We start from the raw sequence: 18518 nt of genomic DNA, 5'->3' as shown, positions 1-18518 counted from the left end.
TTTTAAACATTAAAAGTGAGGGGATGCTAAATTTGTGTGGAACGTTATATAGCACTGTAACTATAATACGTGATGTCTCTTAAAGGAGGTACAGCTAAGAGGTATCATGATATTGACGTTGAGAATTTACAGTCTAAGGGTCTGCTTGTGCTGTTACTTTGCTGGTTGTAGAACTCCAGTTGATGTTCGTGGGAGCTTAGTGCAGAAAGGTTAGACCTAATTGTTCTAATTCTATATTAAATGGCAAAAAATTATGTTAACACAGAGTTAAGGTTACTTGGTGGTATATCATCCCCCGCAGAACGTTGAACTGAGCAAAACCAGGAAAACTTCTGAAAACCAGGAAAAGCAGCCCATGCAGCCCTTAATTCTGTTCTTTCAACAATGCTCCATATGCCCCATTACTACACATAACTTTATTTGGCTAACCCTGAAATATATAAGCTCTTCACCTCCTCTGACAACCCGTTCACTCTCACTCACGGGATTTCAACAGAAAAAGACAAAAATGGAGGGGAAAAAAGTTGCCCATGTCAACTGTTTCAGCAGTGCCTCAATATGCACATGCTCACAATGGCCCCTGGCGTGAACGGTTACAGATCCTGGTGTACTCAGAGCCTTAGCCAACTCCCCAAAAAGAATACCACGTGTACAATTTCAGAACAACTTTACACCTCCCCTGTGCTTACTCACTGGATACCATCAACACTTTCACTTAACTATCATAAAAGCATTAGAATCCTCTCATATTCCACCTACTCTGGAGCTGCAATGGCCTACAGGAAATAAAATTCTGGCTCTGAAATCTCTTTTAATTTTAAATTATGGGTACATAACATGCACCTCCCATAAACCTTTCCTGGATTTTTAGCTTCCTTACACACGAATGACTTGCAGGATCTCAGTTTGAAACCAACACAAATTAGACTGACAAACTTTGCGAATTTGGCCCCATCCTGGAGTTGAAACCATGCAGAAGCCCCCTGCCGGTAATCCAGTTGATGCCAGTTGGGATTCAGGCATGCAGAGGTGTCTACCAATGCAACCAATGGCAGGATGCGGATCTTTGAGTAAGAAGCTGAGAAATAAACGGGACGCTCCATCGGAAAAGGGAGTCTTTTAAATTCTCACTGTAAACCTAACCTAAGGAAGTAGTTTCTCTCCCAGCGCGAAAAGCCAAACCCTTCGGAGCACAAAGCGCTAGTGTTGCGCCGCCTTCCCGGTGGCTCTGAGCCCCCGCTGCCGTGCACGGTACGGCGCGCTGTCATTCACACCTGTGCAGCGTGGGCCCCGGCGTGCTCCGGTTTGCACCCGAGCTGCAAGGCTGCAAATGCCTGAAGCGCAGTGAGGCGAGGCAGGGCAGGGCAGGCTCCGCACTCCCCGCGCCGCCGACTCGCTCCCCCGCGCGGGGAGACGGGATTCCTGGCATGCCGGGAGCTCGGGGGCCCGCCAGGGCGGCGCGCGGAGGCCGCGTCGCCCCAGATGCTGGACGCCTGGCGGAGTGTCCTCGCTCGGCCCCCGGAGGAGCAGCGGGACGTCGGGTGAGGCGCGCATCCCTGCCCGCGAGGAGGGGGAGGGCTCGGTCATTCACACTCTGCCGGGCGGAAGGGAGGGGACAACCCCAGAGCGCCCGTCTCCTGTGGAATTTACAGCGCGCGCAGCCGGGGTAGGGCGAGGGAGAGGAGGAGGGACAGGTGGACGTACGCGCGCGCGCGCTGGCGGCCCGGCGGGCGGGGCGAGGCCGATAACCCTTGCGGAGCTGCCTGGGAGACCCCGGGTTTGGGGCTGCGCCAGCGCGCGCGGCGCCTCTCCACCTCCCCCCCCCCTCCTCCCGGAGCCGAGTGGAAGGGGCTAGGGTTGGTGCCAGCAGCGGCGTGAGCGCTCGAGCGGCCGCCATTTTACGCCAGCTCCAGCACACTGTCCGGACACGCCGCGGGAGCGGAGAGGGGCAGCTCCTCCGCACGCCGAGCCGCCAGCCGCCCCCCGAGCCCCTTCGCTCGGACTTCGCCCCTACAGCGACAGGTCAGACACCAGGCAGGGGCGGGCCGGATCCGCGGCCGGGGCTCCCTCCGGGCAGCAGCAGCCGCCCCACGAGTGGGGCGGGAGCGGGCCTGGGGGCTTCGGGTGAGGGGAGCCGGCTCCCAGGAAAATGGAGTCGGGCGGGGAGTAGCACGCGGGACCCAGGCCGCGTGAGCCGCTCCGGGGAGGGGGGGCCCGGCTGGCAGCTGCTGCATGATGGGCGGGGGAGCTGCCTGCTTTCGTGGCCGCTCTTGCCGGGCGGGGGGCGGGCGCCCCGAGCTGGTGGCCGCGCACTAGGCCCCGCAGCGGGTGGGGCGCGTGGCTTCGCCTCATTGTCCTGCCGGCCTGGCAGCTCCATTCATTGCCATGAGGCGCCGGGCCGGGCCCGCCGGCGGAGGGGCTACTTGGCTGCAGCCTCGGCGCCCAGCGTGCGGGATCGAGCCTCGCGTGCTACGGCTCACGGACTGGGGGGCCGGGCGGCGGCTCTGCCCAGCGTGGCGTGGGAGCCGGAGCGGGCCCACGCATTGTTTCAGGGCCGGGGGAGGGGGGAGGGGGAGGCGGCGGCGCAAGGAGGCGCGGCGAGCTCCCCATGGGGTGGCTAGTTTGGGCCCGGGGTGTTGCAATTGCTGGCCTGGGGGCTGGGGTGAGAAGGGGAGATGGCTCGGGGGTGAGGCTGCTCCTCTGAGGGACCAGGGAGGGAGGGGGAAGTCGGTCACTGGAGGAAGTTGTAGGACATCTGAACGCGCAGCAGAGCACGTGTTTCCATTGGGCTCATGGCGGCTACCGCCGCCCCCGTGGGTGCGGACTGGGAAGCGCTTTGTTCCTCCTGCCTGCTCGGCGGACCCTGAAGTGGAGGCGGGATGGACCCCGACTCAGTGCACGGCCAAGCGGGATGGCCCGTGATTTACTCCCGAGGGAAGGGGGCTTGAAATAGGCGATCGAGGTGGAAGCAGCAGTGAGCGTCAGTGACTGTATCGCGCGGTAGCGGCTGCTGCATGTGGCAGGTTTGCTCTTTCTCCCTTCCCCCTTCCTCCCCCGCCATTGGCGTCTTGCTCCATTTCTAACTTGTTCAGGGCTTCGTAGGGAGTGTTAGAGAGACAGAGAGGGAGGTGAGTCAGAGTGTCTGGCTGGCTGGATTGTGTAAAACCTGCAGAGACGGCTTCCCCACCCCCTATAGGTTGTGGTGTTAGGGTATTCCTTTGTGTTAGTGCTTTCTTTTGAGGATTTTTGTGGATCTTCCGAAATCAAAAATAGCAGGGGAGTGGTCTGAGAAATTTTTGGAAGTATAGAGCAGGCGGTTGCATGTATTGTCACTTGAATTGTTCTGCTTCAAGATTTCTAGCTTAATTATGATGCTTATTGCGTTTGAACAGATATCTGGAAACATGGCTACTGAACATGTTAATGGGAATGGTACTGAAGAGCCCATGGATACTTCTGCTGCAGTTACCCATTCTGAGCATTTCCAGACATTGCTTGATGCTGGTTTACCACAGAAAGTTGCTGAAAAACTAGATGAAATTTACGTTGCAGGTAAGATGTAAAACTTGCAAAATCACTTTTGGTTTTTTTATTGGACTCTCCTGGCTTTGGGCTAAAATAGCAACTTTTTGTGGTTTCCAAAAGTATGGGGACTGCAGTCGTATCTTTTAGTACTGGTTTTTTGACTTTTTTTAAATCAAATATTGTAACTGATTCCTGTTATTACCAGTGAGTAAGTCTGGGACCAGTCATTAAAGTCACTTGGAGTGGGTAGGTGGGAAGGAAGGAGGTAGATTAACCAGATGGGTAGGTATAAAACAATACCTACACCAGCTGTTGCTAACAGCTGTTCATAGTAGAAGCAGGTGATGTGCTTGATGCATATTAATAGTTGTAAGTAACTTTTCAGTAACTGAGGCACTGGTTATATTCTCTTGTTGTAGATGATACTCTGATTTAGTATTTGGACTCTTGGATGCAGAGGTTGTGTTGCTTAAGCATTGTATTTGATTTTGATTGTGGTAGCAATTTCAGTGCTTACGTCTCTGAGCTAGAAGGCTCCTTTTCAAAATGTACCAAGTTACTGTGCTATTCAAGCTACAGTCTGTTGCTGATAAGCAATTCTGCATTCAATTCAGGATGATGAAAATAATTTTGGCCCATCTAATATCTGGATGCCCTATGGTAATAAAGTAAGTACATAAATGCAATAACTATTTCGGTAAATACCTTTATTTATCATAATAGGGAAATGGTAATTTTTTATCATGTGGATGAGATAAGGAGGAATGGTAGGTTGTATAATATGAGCCTTTTTACTTGTTACAGAAACTCAATGATTGATCTTGGACCACTAAAATTTGATGAATATGGTTAACCAGAGATTGCTGCTCAAATATAATTAGTAAATTTTTTTCTTTTCCCCAGGGCTAGTTGCACACAGTGATCTAGATGAAAGAGCTATTGAAGCTTTAAAGGAATTTAATGAAGAAGGTGCATTGGCAGTACTTCAGCAGTTTAAAGACAGTGATCTTTCACATGTTCAGGTAATGTTAGGGATTATGCAATATCATATATAACTGGAAGAACAAACTGCTACTAGATTGGCAAGAACTGTACCTAAGTCTTGTCAGTGGTCTGTGTTTTGATGTGTAGAACTTTGCGCAATTAGGATCAGATAATCACTTTAAAACCAATTGGGCTCTGAGCTTCAGATCTACAAATATGAAAATGTCAACTCCTTTTTCAGAACAAAAGTGCCTTTTTATGTGGAGTCATGAAAACATATAGACAGAGAGAAAAACAGGGGACCAAGGTGGCAGATTCTAGCAAAGGACCAGATGAGGCAAAAATTAAGGTATGTGTCTGAATTTGTAAATTATATGATAGTATCCACTCCTCTTTTTTTTTTTTTTTAATTTTAAGAAAACATTTTTTCCAGGTCTGACTTTTTAATTCTTTCAGTAACTCTGAATTAACAATATTTACCAGGCAAAGCATATAATTCATGAATTTGGTAATCACAAATACCATTTTTGTATTTTGGACTAGAAACTTTTTATTAAGTAAACAGTAGCAAATTCATATCCAGTGCATGTATGATTTTGCTTACTTTATTGGAGTGAGCTTTAATATGAAATGTAAAAAAACAAAAAACACCCTTTATATATAAAGGCATGTCTCTTTTAGGTTAAAAAGTACTGTGTGCTACTATTCCATAATTGGGGGCAAATGTTTCCACCAAAAGTTCTTGCACAAGTCAAAGATGGGATTTTTTTGAATATAAAGATCAAATCGTACACCTTGTTTTAATTAAGGATAAATCTGTTCTTTGTTACCCAGACTTAAATAATGAAATTTAGCCACTTGTTGTAAAGAGGGTAACAATAGTGCTGTCTCTTAGACACATCCAGGAGATTTGTGAGTTAGCCCAATTGTAGATCACATGATCTGTTTGTAAAATATATAAAAAAATTAACTTAAATTTAAAAAACCGTTTCAGTGTGCCTAAGTCTGTCTCAGCAGTAAAAAGCAAATCAGAAAAATTAACTCTTGATGTCGAAGGATCCTTGATTGTAAAGGGACTCAAGTTAAAAGTTAAGCTTTACCAAGCATGCTCTAAGTGGATGTTTAGGAAAAGGAGAACAGTTTGTAGGAGCTTCTTTGCGTGAGTGTAGAATGATGAACTATGTATAATCTAACATTACGATTATAATGTAGTGGGGCATTTCTCAGAACTTTTTATTTTCCTCAACTTGAAAATGTGGGGGAAAAAGCAGGCAGTAACCTGAGTGTCTTAATTAGAAAACTTTAAGGGCTTACTGGGATTTATATTCCCACTTCTTAAAATTGGCTTACATTTGTAATTTTTCAGGCTGTGATTTATCAACAGCTAGAGTATTAATTACATTCATTTTCCTGGAGTAATAGAGCTTTTGCTGTTCATGGTTACAGCAAGTCAATGCCATACCATTCAAAATCATATTCCACATGGCTCTAGTTCTGAAAATATCAGTATTCTTGATGTAATTTAAATTTATTTAATGCACCTTTTCCTCATGGGTGACATTTTGTTTGTGGAAATATTTCTGTAATGTAAAAATGTTTATTTCTTTAATCACTTTTATAACAAAGCTGTTCCAGATAGAGACCTAATGAGGTATTTAACATACCAAATTTAAATATCAAATATTAAACTATATTTGTCATCCGGTATTTCTGTTGCATTAGTATCCAGATGTTCCAGCCAAGGTCAGTCACTTGTGCTGGGGTGCCGTATATGCAAGTAAGAGAGATGCCCTGACCCCAAAGAGCTTGTACCCTAGACAAAACAAAGGGTGGGAGAAAGGAAGTAGTATCTGCATTTGACAGGTGTGGTAATGCTTCAGTCCTACAAACAGCTCACATGTGCTCTTTAACTTGATGTGTGAGTAGTTTCATTGAGTCAGTGAGAATTCATGCGTGCATGTGCAGGATTGCACAAGCAAAAACAAGGTGTATCTGGCTGAGATGTCTCTTTACTTGGTTTCATTTTTACATGGAAAATAAAATGTCCTGAATCTAATCTTATGAAGATGCACCTGTTTCTTGGAACTATCTATTCAGCCTCGACCCAACAGCGTTAATCATGTTAAAATATTCGGTATGGTTAAACTTGTTAACGGTTCTAGTTTTATGTGCATATAAACCTACATTGTATTGAACGTTTCAAAGCAGTAATGTTAACATGGAAATACAGTCAGAGATGCCAAAGAAAGGTATCATGAATGGTATGGAGAAAGTGAATAAGGCAGTGTTATTTACTCCTTCACATAACGCATGAACCAATGAAACTTATAGGCGGCAGATTTAAAACAAACATGAGAGAGTACTTTTTCACATGCTACACAGTCGGGATGTTGTGAAGGCCAAAAGTATAATTGGGTTAAAAAAAAATGAGATGGAAAAAGAATGAGATGGCACGGCCACATTGTGAATACTGCATGCCAATCTGGTTGCCCCGTTTCAAAAAAGGTATATTTGAATTGGAAAAGGTACAAAAAAGGACAACAAAAATTATTAGTGGTATGGAACATCTTCCAGAAGAGAGATTAATAAGACTTTTCAGCTTGGAAAAGAGATGACAAAAGGGGATATGATAGAGGTCTATAAAATCATGACCAGTATGGAGAAAGTAAATAAGTGTTCACTCATAACACAAGAACTAGGTCACCAAATGAAATTAATAGGAAGCAGGTTTTAAAACAACCAGAACTGTCTTCATACAATACACAGTCAGCCTGTGTAACTCTTTGCTAGAGGATGTTTTGAAGGTCAAGACTATAACAGGGTTCAAAAAGAACTGGATACGTTTATGGAGGATAGGCCCATCTGTGGCTATTAGCCAGGATGGGCAGGGATGCAAAACCATGCTCTGAAGTGTCCCTAGCCTCTCTTACCAGACATTGGGAATGGGTGACAGATGATGAATCACTTGATAATTACTTGTTCTGTTCATTCCCTCTGAAGCACCCGGCATTAGCCACTGTTGGAAGACAGGATACTGGGCTGGTTGGACTATTGGTCTTGACCTAGTATGGCTGCTGTTATAAATTTGTGTAGGGTAGGTCCATCCATGGCTATTTGCCAAAATGATCAGGGACGCAAACCCATGCTCTAGGTGTTCCAAAACTTCTGACTGCTAGAAACTGAAACTGGATGATGTGGGATGGATCAGATCACTCAATAAATTGCCTTGTTCTGTTCCTCCCTCTGAAGAATCTGGCGCTGTCCACTGTTGAAAGACAGGATACTGGGAGAGATGTGCCATTGGCCATTCTTGTGTTCTTATGGCTTACTTATTTGTTATAGTCTATTTGTCTTTGAATAAATTGGGAATTGTAAGACATTCAACTTCTTCTTGAAGGCACTCTTGGAAAGAACAGGCTACACACTTGATGTGACTACTGGCCAGAGGAAGTATGGTGGTCCTCCTCCAGATTCTGTGTATTCAGGACAACAGCCTTCTGTTGGTACAGAGGTAAGAGGGAGATGTTTTTATACATGGTATAAGTGGGTTATTCTTTACGTGTATATTTTTAAATGATGTTAAATATATTTGTTACTTAGATATTTGTGGGCAAGATTCCAAGAGACTTATTTGAAGACGAGCTTGTTCCATTATTTGAGAAAGCTGGGCCTATCTGGGATCTGCGTTTAATGATGGATCCACTAACTGGTCTAAATAGAGGATATGCTTTTGTCACTTTCTGTACTAAAGAGGCAGCTCAGGAGGCTGTTAAACTGGTAAGTTTTCTTTGCCTTTTATGAGACCGCTCCATAAGCAATTCCTATAATCTCTTTTAGTAAGTGGTTAAAAAGTTCCTTTATGAGCAGGCCATACACGTAATGGACTATAGGTAGCCTGTTACACCTTTCTCTGAATTTTGTTATTGTCCAACATCAGAAACAGGATACTGAACTAGATGTGCTGCTGGCATGATCTAGTAGAGCAATTCTTATGCTCATATCAAAAGTTCAAATTAGCAGTAAAATATCCTTGATGTCCCATTTGTTGAACAAGAGGCGGTGTTTGAGGAGGGTTACTTTGGATTGCTTTCTTCCAGAAGAGTTTCTTAAATTAGTTTTGTTTGGATCCAACTACTGGCACACACTGTGTGCTGATGGTGGGATCCACATGGACAAAGTATATTGAAGAACCACACTTTTATTGTAAGGTAAGTAACTGTTCTTTAAAAGGTATGGAATTTTGTGAAAGACTTCAGACAGGTTGTTATTGGTAGCAAAGTATTCTACCTCTGTTGTTCAAAACTCTTTGGATGGAGAGATTACCAAAATCTAAAGAAAGAACACGGTACTTATTTTGAACAAAAGAATGAAATATTGTGAGGTGAAGTATGGACCATGGCCTTTCAGATGTGCAGCATGAACACTGAACCACCTACTGTGTGTCTCCTCCCTTCTCCCTCCCCAAAAAAATCAAAATACATAAATAAATAAAAATTTTTAGGCCTGGCCATGCCTCTCCACCCCCAAATTAAGGCTGAATACAAATCACAGGCTACTCAGTACTACTGAGTATTTCCTGGACAGCATTGCATCATGATATCATCCTCTTAGTGTTGAGCATGTTGTCTCCTTTGTGGTTGTAGTTTCTGTCAGCCTAGTGAGATCTGGATCTGAACTCTGTATGATGCTCAGATACTACATTGCCAGCTTTTTGTTGGGACACTCATATAGGGACTAAGATAAATTAATTTTTTGATGGAGTAAGTTTTAAGTCTCCCAAAACTCTTAACTTCCCTTAAAAAAGTTTTTCTGCCTTTTTTTTAAAATTTATTTTATTTATTTATTTAATAAGATTTTGGTTGGCTCAAAGAACACCTGTCAGCATGCTTGGAGTAAATCCACTTTGTCTGTGCACACACACCTGCTTGTTGCCGTTTTGGTTTCAGCTTTGTTGTTAAACACCCTGTTGCATGAGTTCTCTCCAGATTAGGGTACCAGAGTGATGCAACTGACCAAGAGCAAAACAATGAAAACTGACTGAATGTTTAGTCCTATCAGATGATTCAGTAAACCAGAAACTTTTTTTTCCCCCAGACAAAAAGATTGAATCTTTGATGTTAATTAACAATAGGTTTAAAACTTGACTTTCAAATAGATGTTGTCTTTAAATGCAACATATTAGTAGATCTGGAAGGCAGTCTATGCTGATATATTAAACTGATACGATTCAAAATTAGATGATCAGACTGTGTCTTGATCCTCTTTCCCTTGTGTATAAGGGATCTCTAGTGCTGCAAAAGTATGAGGCTTTCCATCCAAGATATTTATATAATCAGACATTGTATAAAGAACCATATGCCACTGAAATTGTTGGACAAGGGTGGATTAGGGAAATACAGGGAAAAATTTGTATTCAGGGTTGACAGGGAAACCTTTTCAGCCTAGGTACTAGGACATGACAATGTGTCATTCTTGACAAATTAGCAGCGTCCATTCAGTTGAGGAGTGGGTATGGGAGAAGATACTAATTTTAAAGCAAGTACCTTGGCATTAGTTGGGTTTGTATAAGGTGCCAACCATACTTGGCTGGTTAAATCATGATTTGGAAAAACCTAGCAGGTGCATATTATCCAGAGGCCAATCCAGAAAGTTGAAGTGTGGGTTTACCAGTAAGATCTGGGCACTGTGCCTTGGTGAGAAGCCTCTCTGTCATGGGACTAGGGAGACTTCTCAGTGGCAAACTCTCTCCTATCACTCACAGGTTGTCTGTTTAGAACTCCATGCCCTCCCCCTATCACTTCATGGAAAGAGCTTTTTTTCCCCTCCCATCTTTGAACCTAGTCTTGACTCTTTGGGGCATATGTGTATTTGCTGTTCTTCCCCACCCCCTCCTCAAAGCCTCTTCTGTTAGGTTTTGGAAAGTTCTGAACAGAAGTGAGACAAATAAAAACATCCACTTCCCTGTTGCCTATAGACGTCTGAATATTAATAGGAAAACTGATGGGAACTTAGTCAGTATTCCGCTGCTGCTGCATGATTAGCTTGAGCCCTTCTCAGATTCCGGAAGATGACGTTGCATCGATTTACACAAGTCATATTTGATGGTTACCTTAGTATCTCCAAGGCTAGACTTTTTTTTAAGTATGAACTTAAATTCTGTAGAAATTGATACTTTTTCCCACTCACCAGCTTGTGAAAATTTCCTATCTGCCACTTAAATGATTCAAGCTCTGGATTTTGTGTTAAAATAAAATAAAAAAAATAGGTAGAACTGTGTATGAACTGATTCTATACGTTGTCCCCAAATTTCATTTGAAATGTGGAGAGGGCTATAATTTAGTTATAACATAGTTTAGTCTTGCTACTTTATAACAGAACACAGTAAATTACAACGTTGTCTATAATGTAGTCTGGCCCTTAGATTGCCATGCTTATCTTTAACATACAAATACTCCTTACAGTGCGTTAAAGTTTAATGCTACATGGAGATGAAAATGTCTTGTGAAATTGAGGGATGCAGTATACTAGTTGAACTCCATGCTGAGTGCTCTGGTTGTTTGACTTGCACCTTTTCTATAAAACTAGTTAAGGTGGCGATATGTGGATCATGAAGCGTTTTCAATGGAAAAGCTAGTTTCTGTGTAAACCTTAGATTTTGTAAGGAATTTGTAATCCTTTTTTTCTCTTTCACCCTTGATTCTTGTAATCTGTGTGAAGACTGATTATTCAGTTCATACTTCCGTTCTTCAGCATGTTAAAGTGAACATTTGTCATCTTGTATTTGCTTCCCCCCTCAATCTTGAGTAGATTTCAAAGCAGTGGTTTAGCAGGAGAATCATGTGTGCTTACCTCCTCTTTTTTTTTTTTTTTTTTTTAAACTTTTAGCACACTGTATTTATTGTCTGATAACCTGGATTACCATTGAAAGTGAGTTTGGGGTCATCCTAGTCTTCAATGAACATTGCACAACTTGGAACTATTAACAGACTTTACTCAAGAAGTCCATGACTAGAGTAATTTAGGTGGTTGTAAATTGAGATCGAGGCACTGTAATGGGGTGTTTGGTAGAATATATTCCATGCCTGGGTGTAATTTAACCATTGTTTTGGATTATATTTTTCTTTATCCTACCACTATCCAAGATTATCAGGCTGCTCTGTGAAAGATTCCATTGTTTTAAACTTCTCTCATTTTGAAAGCCTTTATGTTTGCTTGAGGAACAGAGTTTCTTATTGTGACAATCCGTAAAATTTATGAGCATGGTTTTATTCAACTCTGTAAAGAAAAATATAGAACTAATGCAAAACTGATGACCAGCAGCTCAGATAGAAGTGAGGTTAGCCACAGGTGTCTTCAAGTAATTTGTGCCATCTGCATATAGCAGTGTAATTTATTGTTCAATATAGGAAGTGAATACACTAACTGAAACTGCTGTTGGAATTCTAGATGGGTTAAATGACACACATTCATCTAATCAGAGCTGTTGGATTAATGCACTGGTTTACAGAAAGTCATATGGGTTAGATGACTTGCCCCCAAGAGGTCAGACTTACTTTGCATGCTTAGAAGACACTTCAGTAGTGGTGTCTAATACCAGTTTGGGACATTGACTCAGAACTGACTGGGGGGGATATAAATATGTTGAATTGGCAATGCTGTTTCTGTTGTCTGTGTTCTATGGCAATCTCCATGTAAATACTGGGCCTGACCCCTCTTTATGTAAGATTACAGGTGGTATGTTTAAAGGGACTCTGGTGATTTTACAAAACACTTTTTAAAATCATATGTACATTGTAAAACCCATAGATATTAAACTAAAAAAATCTAACTTTTACTATGCTATTAATGTTTTCTGCTTCTCTTAGATTGGACAGTGAGAATAGGTTATTCAGTTTTCATGTTAAATTAGCACTCTGCTGTATTGTCTTTGGGCTGCAAACGCTGTAGGGCAGGGGTGGGCAAACTTTTTGGCCTGAGGGCCACATCTGGGTATGGAAATTGTATGGTGGGCCATGAATGCTTACAAAATTGGGGGTTGGGGTGCGAGAGGGGGTGAGAGCTCCGGCTGGAGGTGCGGGCTCTGGGGTGGGGCCAGAAATGAAGCGTTCAGGATGCAGGAGGGGGCTCCGGGTGGGGGGGGCTGAGGGCTCCAGCTGGCGGTGAGGGCTCTGGGGTTCAGGAGGGTGTCAATCTCTCAAAGAACAAAATATCCCTTGCAGAATGAATAGCAAGCTAACTGCCTTGACGAGATGTTGGTCAAGAAACATCAACTTTCCTAGCTGGAGAGCAGCCTATGGCGCAGCTTGCAAGGAAAATAGCTCATTTGTGTGTCGTGTGTGTGACTTGCTACAGTTTTTGTCCAGAAGTTGCTGTCTGAATTGGTGGAGAGGTCAAGCAGTGAATACACACATTGTCTATATGAGAGCAATAGTGTTTTTTTTTTTTCCCAATAGTGGGTTTTTCTTAGACCCTAACTTGTTGAGGGTTTTGTGATCTGAACCTAAATACCTGCTATTATGTGCCTAGTTCAGTTTACGCAGTGCTTATAGTTGGTAATCGGGGGAAGTTTTTCTCTGCAGTGTGACTGGATGCAGCAGCTTTACTGTCAACACTTTAGATAGAATACGCGCCAACTGCTGTAGTTCTGCATAGTGCATCATCTTGTGAAGACTGAGACAGTAGAAGCTCCTTCTGGAAGTAAAGCTTGATTCTGGAGCCAGGACGTGGGGAGAAAGGGGCTGCAACTGGGGACCAATGGTAAATGATGTGAATGTACCATAAGTGTAGTGCTCTTGTATGCACGCATCAGGCCACTGAAGGGTTAATACTTCACTGTTCATCACAGCTGTAGGGAAGTAAAATATCTGCTATAGATGCTTTTGAGTGGGGAAGAGTGAAAGCTTGGTGGTAATTTGCCATTGTCTGATTTTTCTTTCAGTACAATAATCATGAAATTCGTTCCGGAAAACACATTGGTGTATGCATCTCTGTTGCCAATAACAGACTTTTTGTTGGCTCTATTCCTAAGAGTAAAACCAAGGAACAGATTGTTGAAGAATTTAGTAAAGTAACAGGTAAGTTAGTGAGTGTATTGGGAACTGGGTAAAATAAATGAGTGATCAATGATGATTTTTTTTCACCATCTTTCGGCTGATGTTGAACGATGACAATCTTTTAAACTGAGATCACTTAGCTTTGTCCTGACTGTTCAGACTTCTCACTTTTGAAAGAACCAGTAATATTTGTAATTATACCTAAACAATTGTGGTGTTTTGAAATAATACATATTTTCTTTTATTGAATCTCTGTAACTAAACCTTAGATTATATACTTATTTAACCTAATGAATAATTGGCAAATACAATACAAGGAAAGTTTCTTTCAAAGAAATGCATTGTTCCACAACTCACCAAAGTTCCTTCAGTATCAAAGGACAAATTGATCTCCTTTTTAAGGGCAACATTTAACCAATATGGAGAGAGTTCTGTGCATGAGTCCTTTGCATTAGTGGATTAAAGTTACTGACTTCCTTTTAATGCTGAAGGGTTACTTCTGCACAAAGGCATCCAAAAAGTGCAACGTGAAGGAAGGCTTTCAGAAGTCTTCTAAACACAAAACAGTGTTACTTTTTATGGGACAGGAATAATTATGTCCATTGATACTAAAATGCAGTGATATGTGATATAAAAACTTACATTTCTGTACTTTAAGTATACTATCTTGGCATTTCTTCACACCAATCTTTGAAGCTCATCCACTCTTTCACATTGGCTTGTAACTTACGTATTTCCTTAAGTAGGATCATTCCTTCACTTTATAGTATAGCACATCAATTGAAGCGAAATTAAATATTCTGCTTAATTTCACAGAGGGTCTCACAGATGTCATATTGTATCATCAACCTGATGACAAGAAAAAGAACAGGGGTTTTTGTTTCCTTGAATATGAAGATCACAAAACTGCTGCTCAGGCCAGACGTAGGTTAATGAGTGGAAAAGTGAAAGTCTGGGGAAATGTTGTTACAGTTGAATGGGCTGACCCTATAGAAGATCCAGATCCTGAAGTTATGGCAAAGGTAATAACGCAACTGAGAAATATAATTATACCCACATCGCTTAAATTGACATAAGATAAATATTTCCGGTATTAGCACTACGTTGAAAAACCACTTTCGTGATAGTTGAGTTGAAGCCGGGTTGTAAAGATGTGAATGCATTCTAAAACACTTGAAAATTAAAAGCAACTCTTGTAGGCCAACAGGAATTTCATTGGCAAGTAGTATGTATTCCTGCTTGGAGCTGACTGATATATTTTTTTTTTTCCTGGCAATGCTGAAAATCTATGCCATGATTCCTGTAATCTGCCTGTATTCTAATTATGTAAGTGACATAGTGGCTTCAAAATCAAAGTTGCCTTGTGGCTTCACACTAAAGACCTTGATTCAAAGGAATCGGTGGGACTATTTGGATCAGCCCGTAAAACTGAGCTTAAATAAATATGGAACTTCATATCTCTACTACTTGAAGGAACTTGAATTTTCTTAAATCCTTGTCAGAATCCAAGAAGCTGTAATTTCACAAATCAAGCGATTACTTCTCTTAGACATTATTTCAGTCGTGGTGGTGGGGGTGTGTTTCTTTCAGACCCCCTGAAACAGTAGTGGCAACATTCTGGAGTGCAAAGTTCACGTAGCTTAAGTTCTTCATATCAAAATACTAAGTTTGGGGAGCATTTTTAATAACAAGAGAATAGTTCTTTGTTGTGACTTATATTTTGCCACAGCGGAAGCAGATGAATTGATTCATACCTGAAAACTTCTGTTCTTAGATGTTGCCAGTCCTGTCTTTTTGGTTCTGTTGCCCAGCCACTAGCACAATTCCCGCTAGACAGCCCTTTTCTGAGTGAGTTTTTCTCTCTATCACATCTGCCTTTCCTCTGACCTGAGAAGGTTGACTAACTAGTCGGTGTCCCTACTTAGTAAGATATCTTGGATGGGGTCTCCTCTTTGGTGAGCCAGATGAGGTTCATCTTATGAAGTAGCTGTTTTTCTAGCAGAAGTATAGAATCTCTTAGGCCTGGGCCACACTGGGGAGGTGGTGCGAACTAAGATAGCGTATCTTAGTTTGACTTACCTGGCTGTCCTCATGGCAGCGAGTCGACTGTGGTGGCTCCCCGTCGACTTCGCTTACTCCTCCTGCCAAGGTGGAGTACAGGCATCGTTTCGGGGATCGATTTTATCTCATCTAGATGAGACACGATAAATCGATTCCCCGATAGATTGATCAGAAGACATACCCTTACTGTTTTGTCTGTCAGGTTTAATCCCCCTTTGCTTTCTTTCCCAGGGTTGTAGTCACTCAACAGCAGGGAGTGTGCCAAGTCTTTCAGATAGTTTGCCTACAAAATGGCACTTACTCTGTAGTGCAGCTTCTCCCTGTGATCCAGGAGATTGATCACGAGAGGAGCCCTGATCCATCTAACTTTTTCTGTGACCATTGGTGAGGGACTCCTGCTGTTGAAAATTATCAGATGAGTAGGAAGTGAAGGGAGCATGGATAGGAAGAAAATACTGGGTAGTAGGCTTCTGGGGCAGAGCTGTGGAGGTGGAGAACATGAGAGATAGGAAGCAATGCTTTCTGGTTCCCTGCCCCATTCCACATAAATGATTTTGACCAAACTAAAAACACTTTAAATGCTGAATGGGGCGGGGGGATAGTAGGGCATTGAAAGGATAAAGGGAAAGAGCATGGAAAAGATGTAGGGGATCAGGAATGCCATAGACTTAGTGCAGTGGCCCAAGAGACGTGAAAGGAGGTTCCAAATTAAACTGCAGGAAAGGGAGATTACTTGATGAAGAGGACTGAGGAAAGTAGAGAGGGGGGCTTGGCTCAGATCTGAAGGCTATAAAGAGATGTAGAGGATGCAGGGTGGGAGGATGATTGAAGGAGTGTTTTTTCCATGTGTGAAAGACTTAATCTTTAAGAAATTAAATATGGAGAAAAGGCTCTTCCTCCACTCCCTTCTCAGCCCAAATCCCAAATAGTTATAATTCTTTCCTTACATTATACCAGATGCAGAAATATGGAACCCTGAAGGAAGGGAACTACTCTATAGTAGGCCTCGGAACGTCTGCCAGAGCAGGAATGCCCTTCTGTAAACTTATCCACAGACCCACTTAAGTTTTTTGATGCTCTTTAAAAGGTCTGGAGTTCCATCTGCCGGTCTGGGGTCCTGGCTGTCGGCACCGCTCAGCATGCTGCCAGCCTGAGTTTTCGTCGGGGGGGGGCCCTGTAAATGTAAAATTTATTACTGGCATGCGAAACCTTAAATTAATGAAGACTTGGCACGCCACTTCTCAAAGATTGCCAACCCCTGGCTTATCTAAACATACAGCACTGCAGTGGCATAGTTGCACCCGTGCCACTGTAGCACTTAGTGAAGACGCTACCTACGCTGATGGGAGAAACCCTCCTGTCTACATAGTGTTGTCTACACCAGGAGTATGGCATAACTGTGTTGCTCAGGAGTGTGGATTTTCCATATCCCTGAGTGACGTGATTGTACCAACATAGGTTTGTAATGTAGGCTAGGCCTCAGAGTGCTGTACATATGTATACAGTTCCTACAAATCATGGAAACTGCAAGGTAAGACAAGGCTAACCTTATGCCTGAAGTGGTTTAAAATAGATGAAGGGTAAATTGGGGATGTAAGTTTGTGAAGTTAGACTTGTGCACTGTGGAGACTTGCTTGTTAGTAATCTGTGTGTATGGTTGATAAGGCATGTGAATTGAGGATTGTGCAGTTTTCCTTAACTGGCAAATTCCTAGATTTTTTTCAATGCTGCATTAATGATAAAACATTTCTTTAAGTTAATGTTTTTAGCATAGTAATGATTTTTGGCATTCAGCATCCTGAGATGTCATAGTACAGGCAAAATTCAAGGGGCAATTCAGTAGTTACTGTCGAATGGACCTTGCAAAGCACAATCAAGGCTGGCAATTTAAGCAGCCAGTTGACCTGAGTGGGATCTTTGAAATCTTGGACACAGTCATGTGGCTGTGGGTACATGGCTCATAACTAAACTGTTTTATTACGTCCAAACTAAAAGGGAACTTTATTTTTTCTCTCCCATTTCAACCCAAAGGAGGAAGGCATGTCATCTGAGAAGACTGTCTTGTCTTGGCTTCCTTATGCTTAAGCTGACCTGTCCATTAGTGCAGTAGTTCTCAACCTTCCAGACTACTGTACCCCTTTCTGAAGTCTGATTTGTCTTGGGTACCCCAGGTTTCACCTCACTTAAACTGCTTGCTTACAAAATCAGACATAAAAATACAAGTGTCACAGCACACTACTACTAAAAAATTGCTTGCTTTCTCATTTTTACCATATAATTATAAAATCGATTGGAATATAAATATTGTACTTACATTTCAGTGTACAGTATATAGAGCAGTATAAACCAGTCATGAAATTTTAGTTTGTACTGACTTTGCTAGTCCTTTTTATGTAGCCTGTTGTAAAACTAGGCAGATACTTAGATAAGTTAATATGCCCCCTGGAAGACTTCTGCGTACCCCCGGCATACATGTACCCCTGGTTGAGAATGACTGTATGAGTGTACGACCTTTCCAGAGATCAAGCTTGTTGATTAGATACATAGTACACAGTTTGACCAGATCTGAAGCATTAGAGAATAGAATCTGTCTGTACTGGAGAAGGTTTAAACCAGTTATTTCCCTGCAGTTAATTAAAAATCATCTTGAATCAACACGTTTCAGCTCTTTTTTGGAGAGGGAACAATTGATGTAATGTACACCTGAGATTGGAAGGGTAGGCATTAGAGTTGCCAGTGAACTGTAAAGCTTGTCTGCTAAGTCTGCTGCTGTTCACCATTTCTCATAATAAACGACAAGGGGATGGTCAATTAAATTGGGTGGCAACAAATTTAAAACTTAAATACTTTTTCACGAGTCAGAATTAGACTGTGAAATTCATTGCCACAAAAGAT

At 42.4% G+C, this 18518-nt stretch overlaps 1 protein-coding gene across 15 annotated transcripts in view; it reads left to right on the top strand.

The window, feature by feature from the left end:
* The first annotated feature begins 1403 nt into the window (after positions 1–1403).
* The window catches only part of LOC119853176 (synaptotagmin binding cytoplasmic RNA interacting protein), a 36751-nt gene continuing 19636 nt past the window's right edge, over positions 1404–18518 (top strand). For 5 of the 15 annotated variants that reach the window (XM_038395871.2, XM_043510628.1, XM_043510627.1 and 2 more), the window contains exons 1-7: positions 1781–2022; positions 4429–4547; positions 4751–4858; positions 7907–8020; positions 8110–8286; positions 13448–13583; positions 14379–14584. In XM_038395871.2, the coding sequence (XP_038251799.1) occupies positions 4778–4858; positions 7907–8020; positions 8110–8286; positions 13448–13583; positions 14379–14584 (714 nt within the window). In that variant the 5' untranslated portion in view covers positions 1781–2022; positions 4429–4547; positions 4751–4777. Of the gene's footprint in view, positions 1542–1780; positions 2023–2979; positions 3024–3392; positions 3553–4428; positions 4548–4750; positions 4859–7906; positions 8021–8109; positions 8287–13447; positions 13584–14378; positions 14585–18518 lie in introns of those variants that run through there. The other 10 variants (XM_038395870.2, XM_038395864.2, XM_038395863.2 and 7 more) reach the window with 6 other exon arrangements.

This window comes from Dermochelys coriacea, chromosome 3 (genome assembly GCF_009764565.3).
Source record: "Dermochelys coriacea isolate rDerCor1 chromosome 3, rDerCor1.pri.v4, whole genome shotgun sequence".
Taxonomy (NCBI): domain Eukaryota; kingdom Metazoa; phylum Chordata; order Testudines; family Dermochelyidae; genus Dermochelys; species Dermochelys coriacea.
Note: the sequence above shows the minus strand (reverse complement) of the source record. Positions and strands in the feature narration are given on the sequence as shown.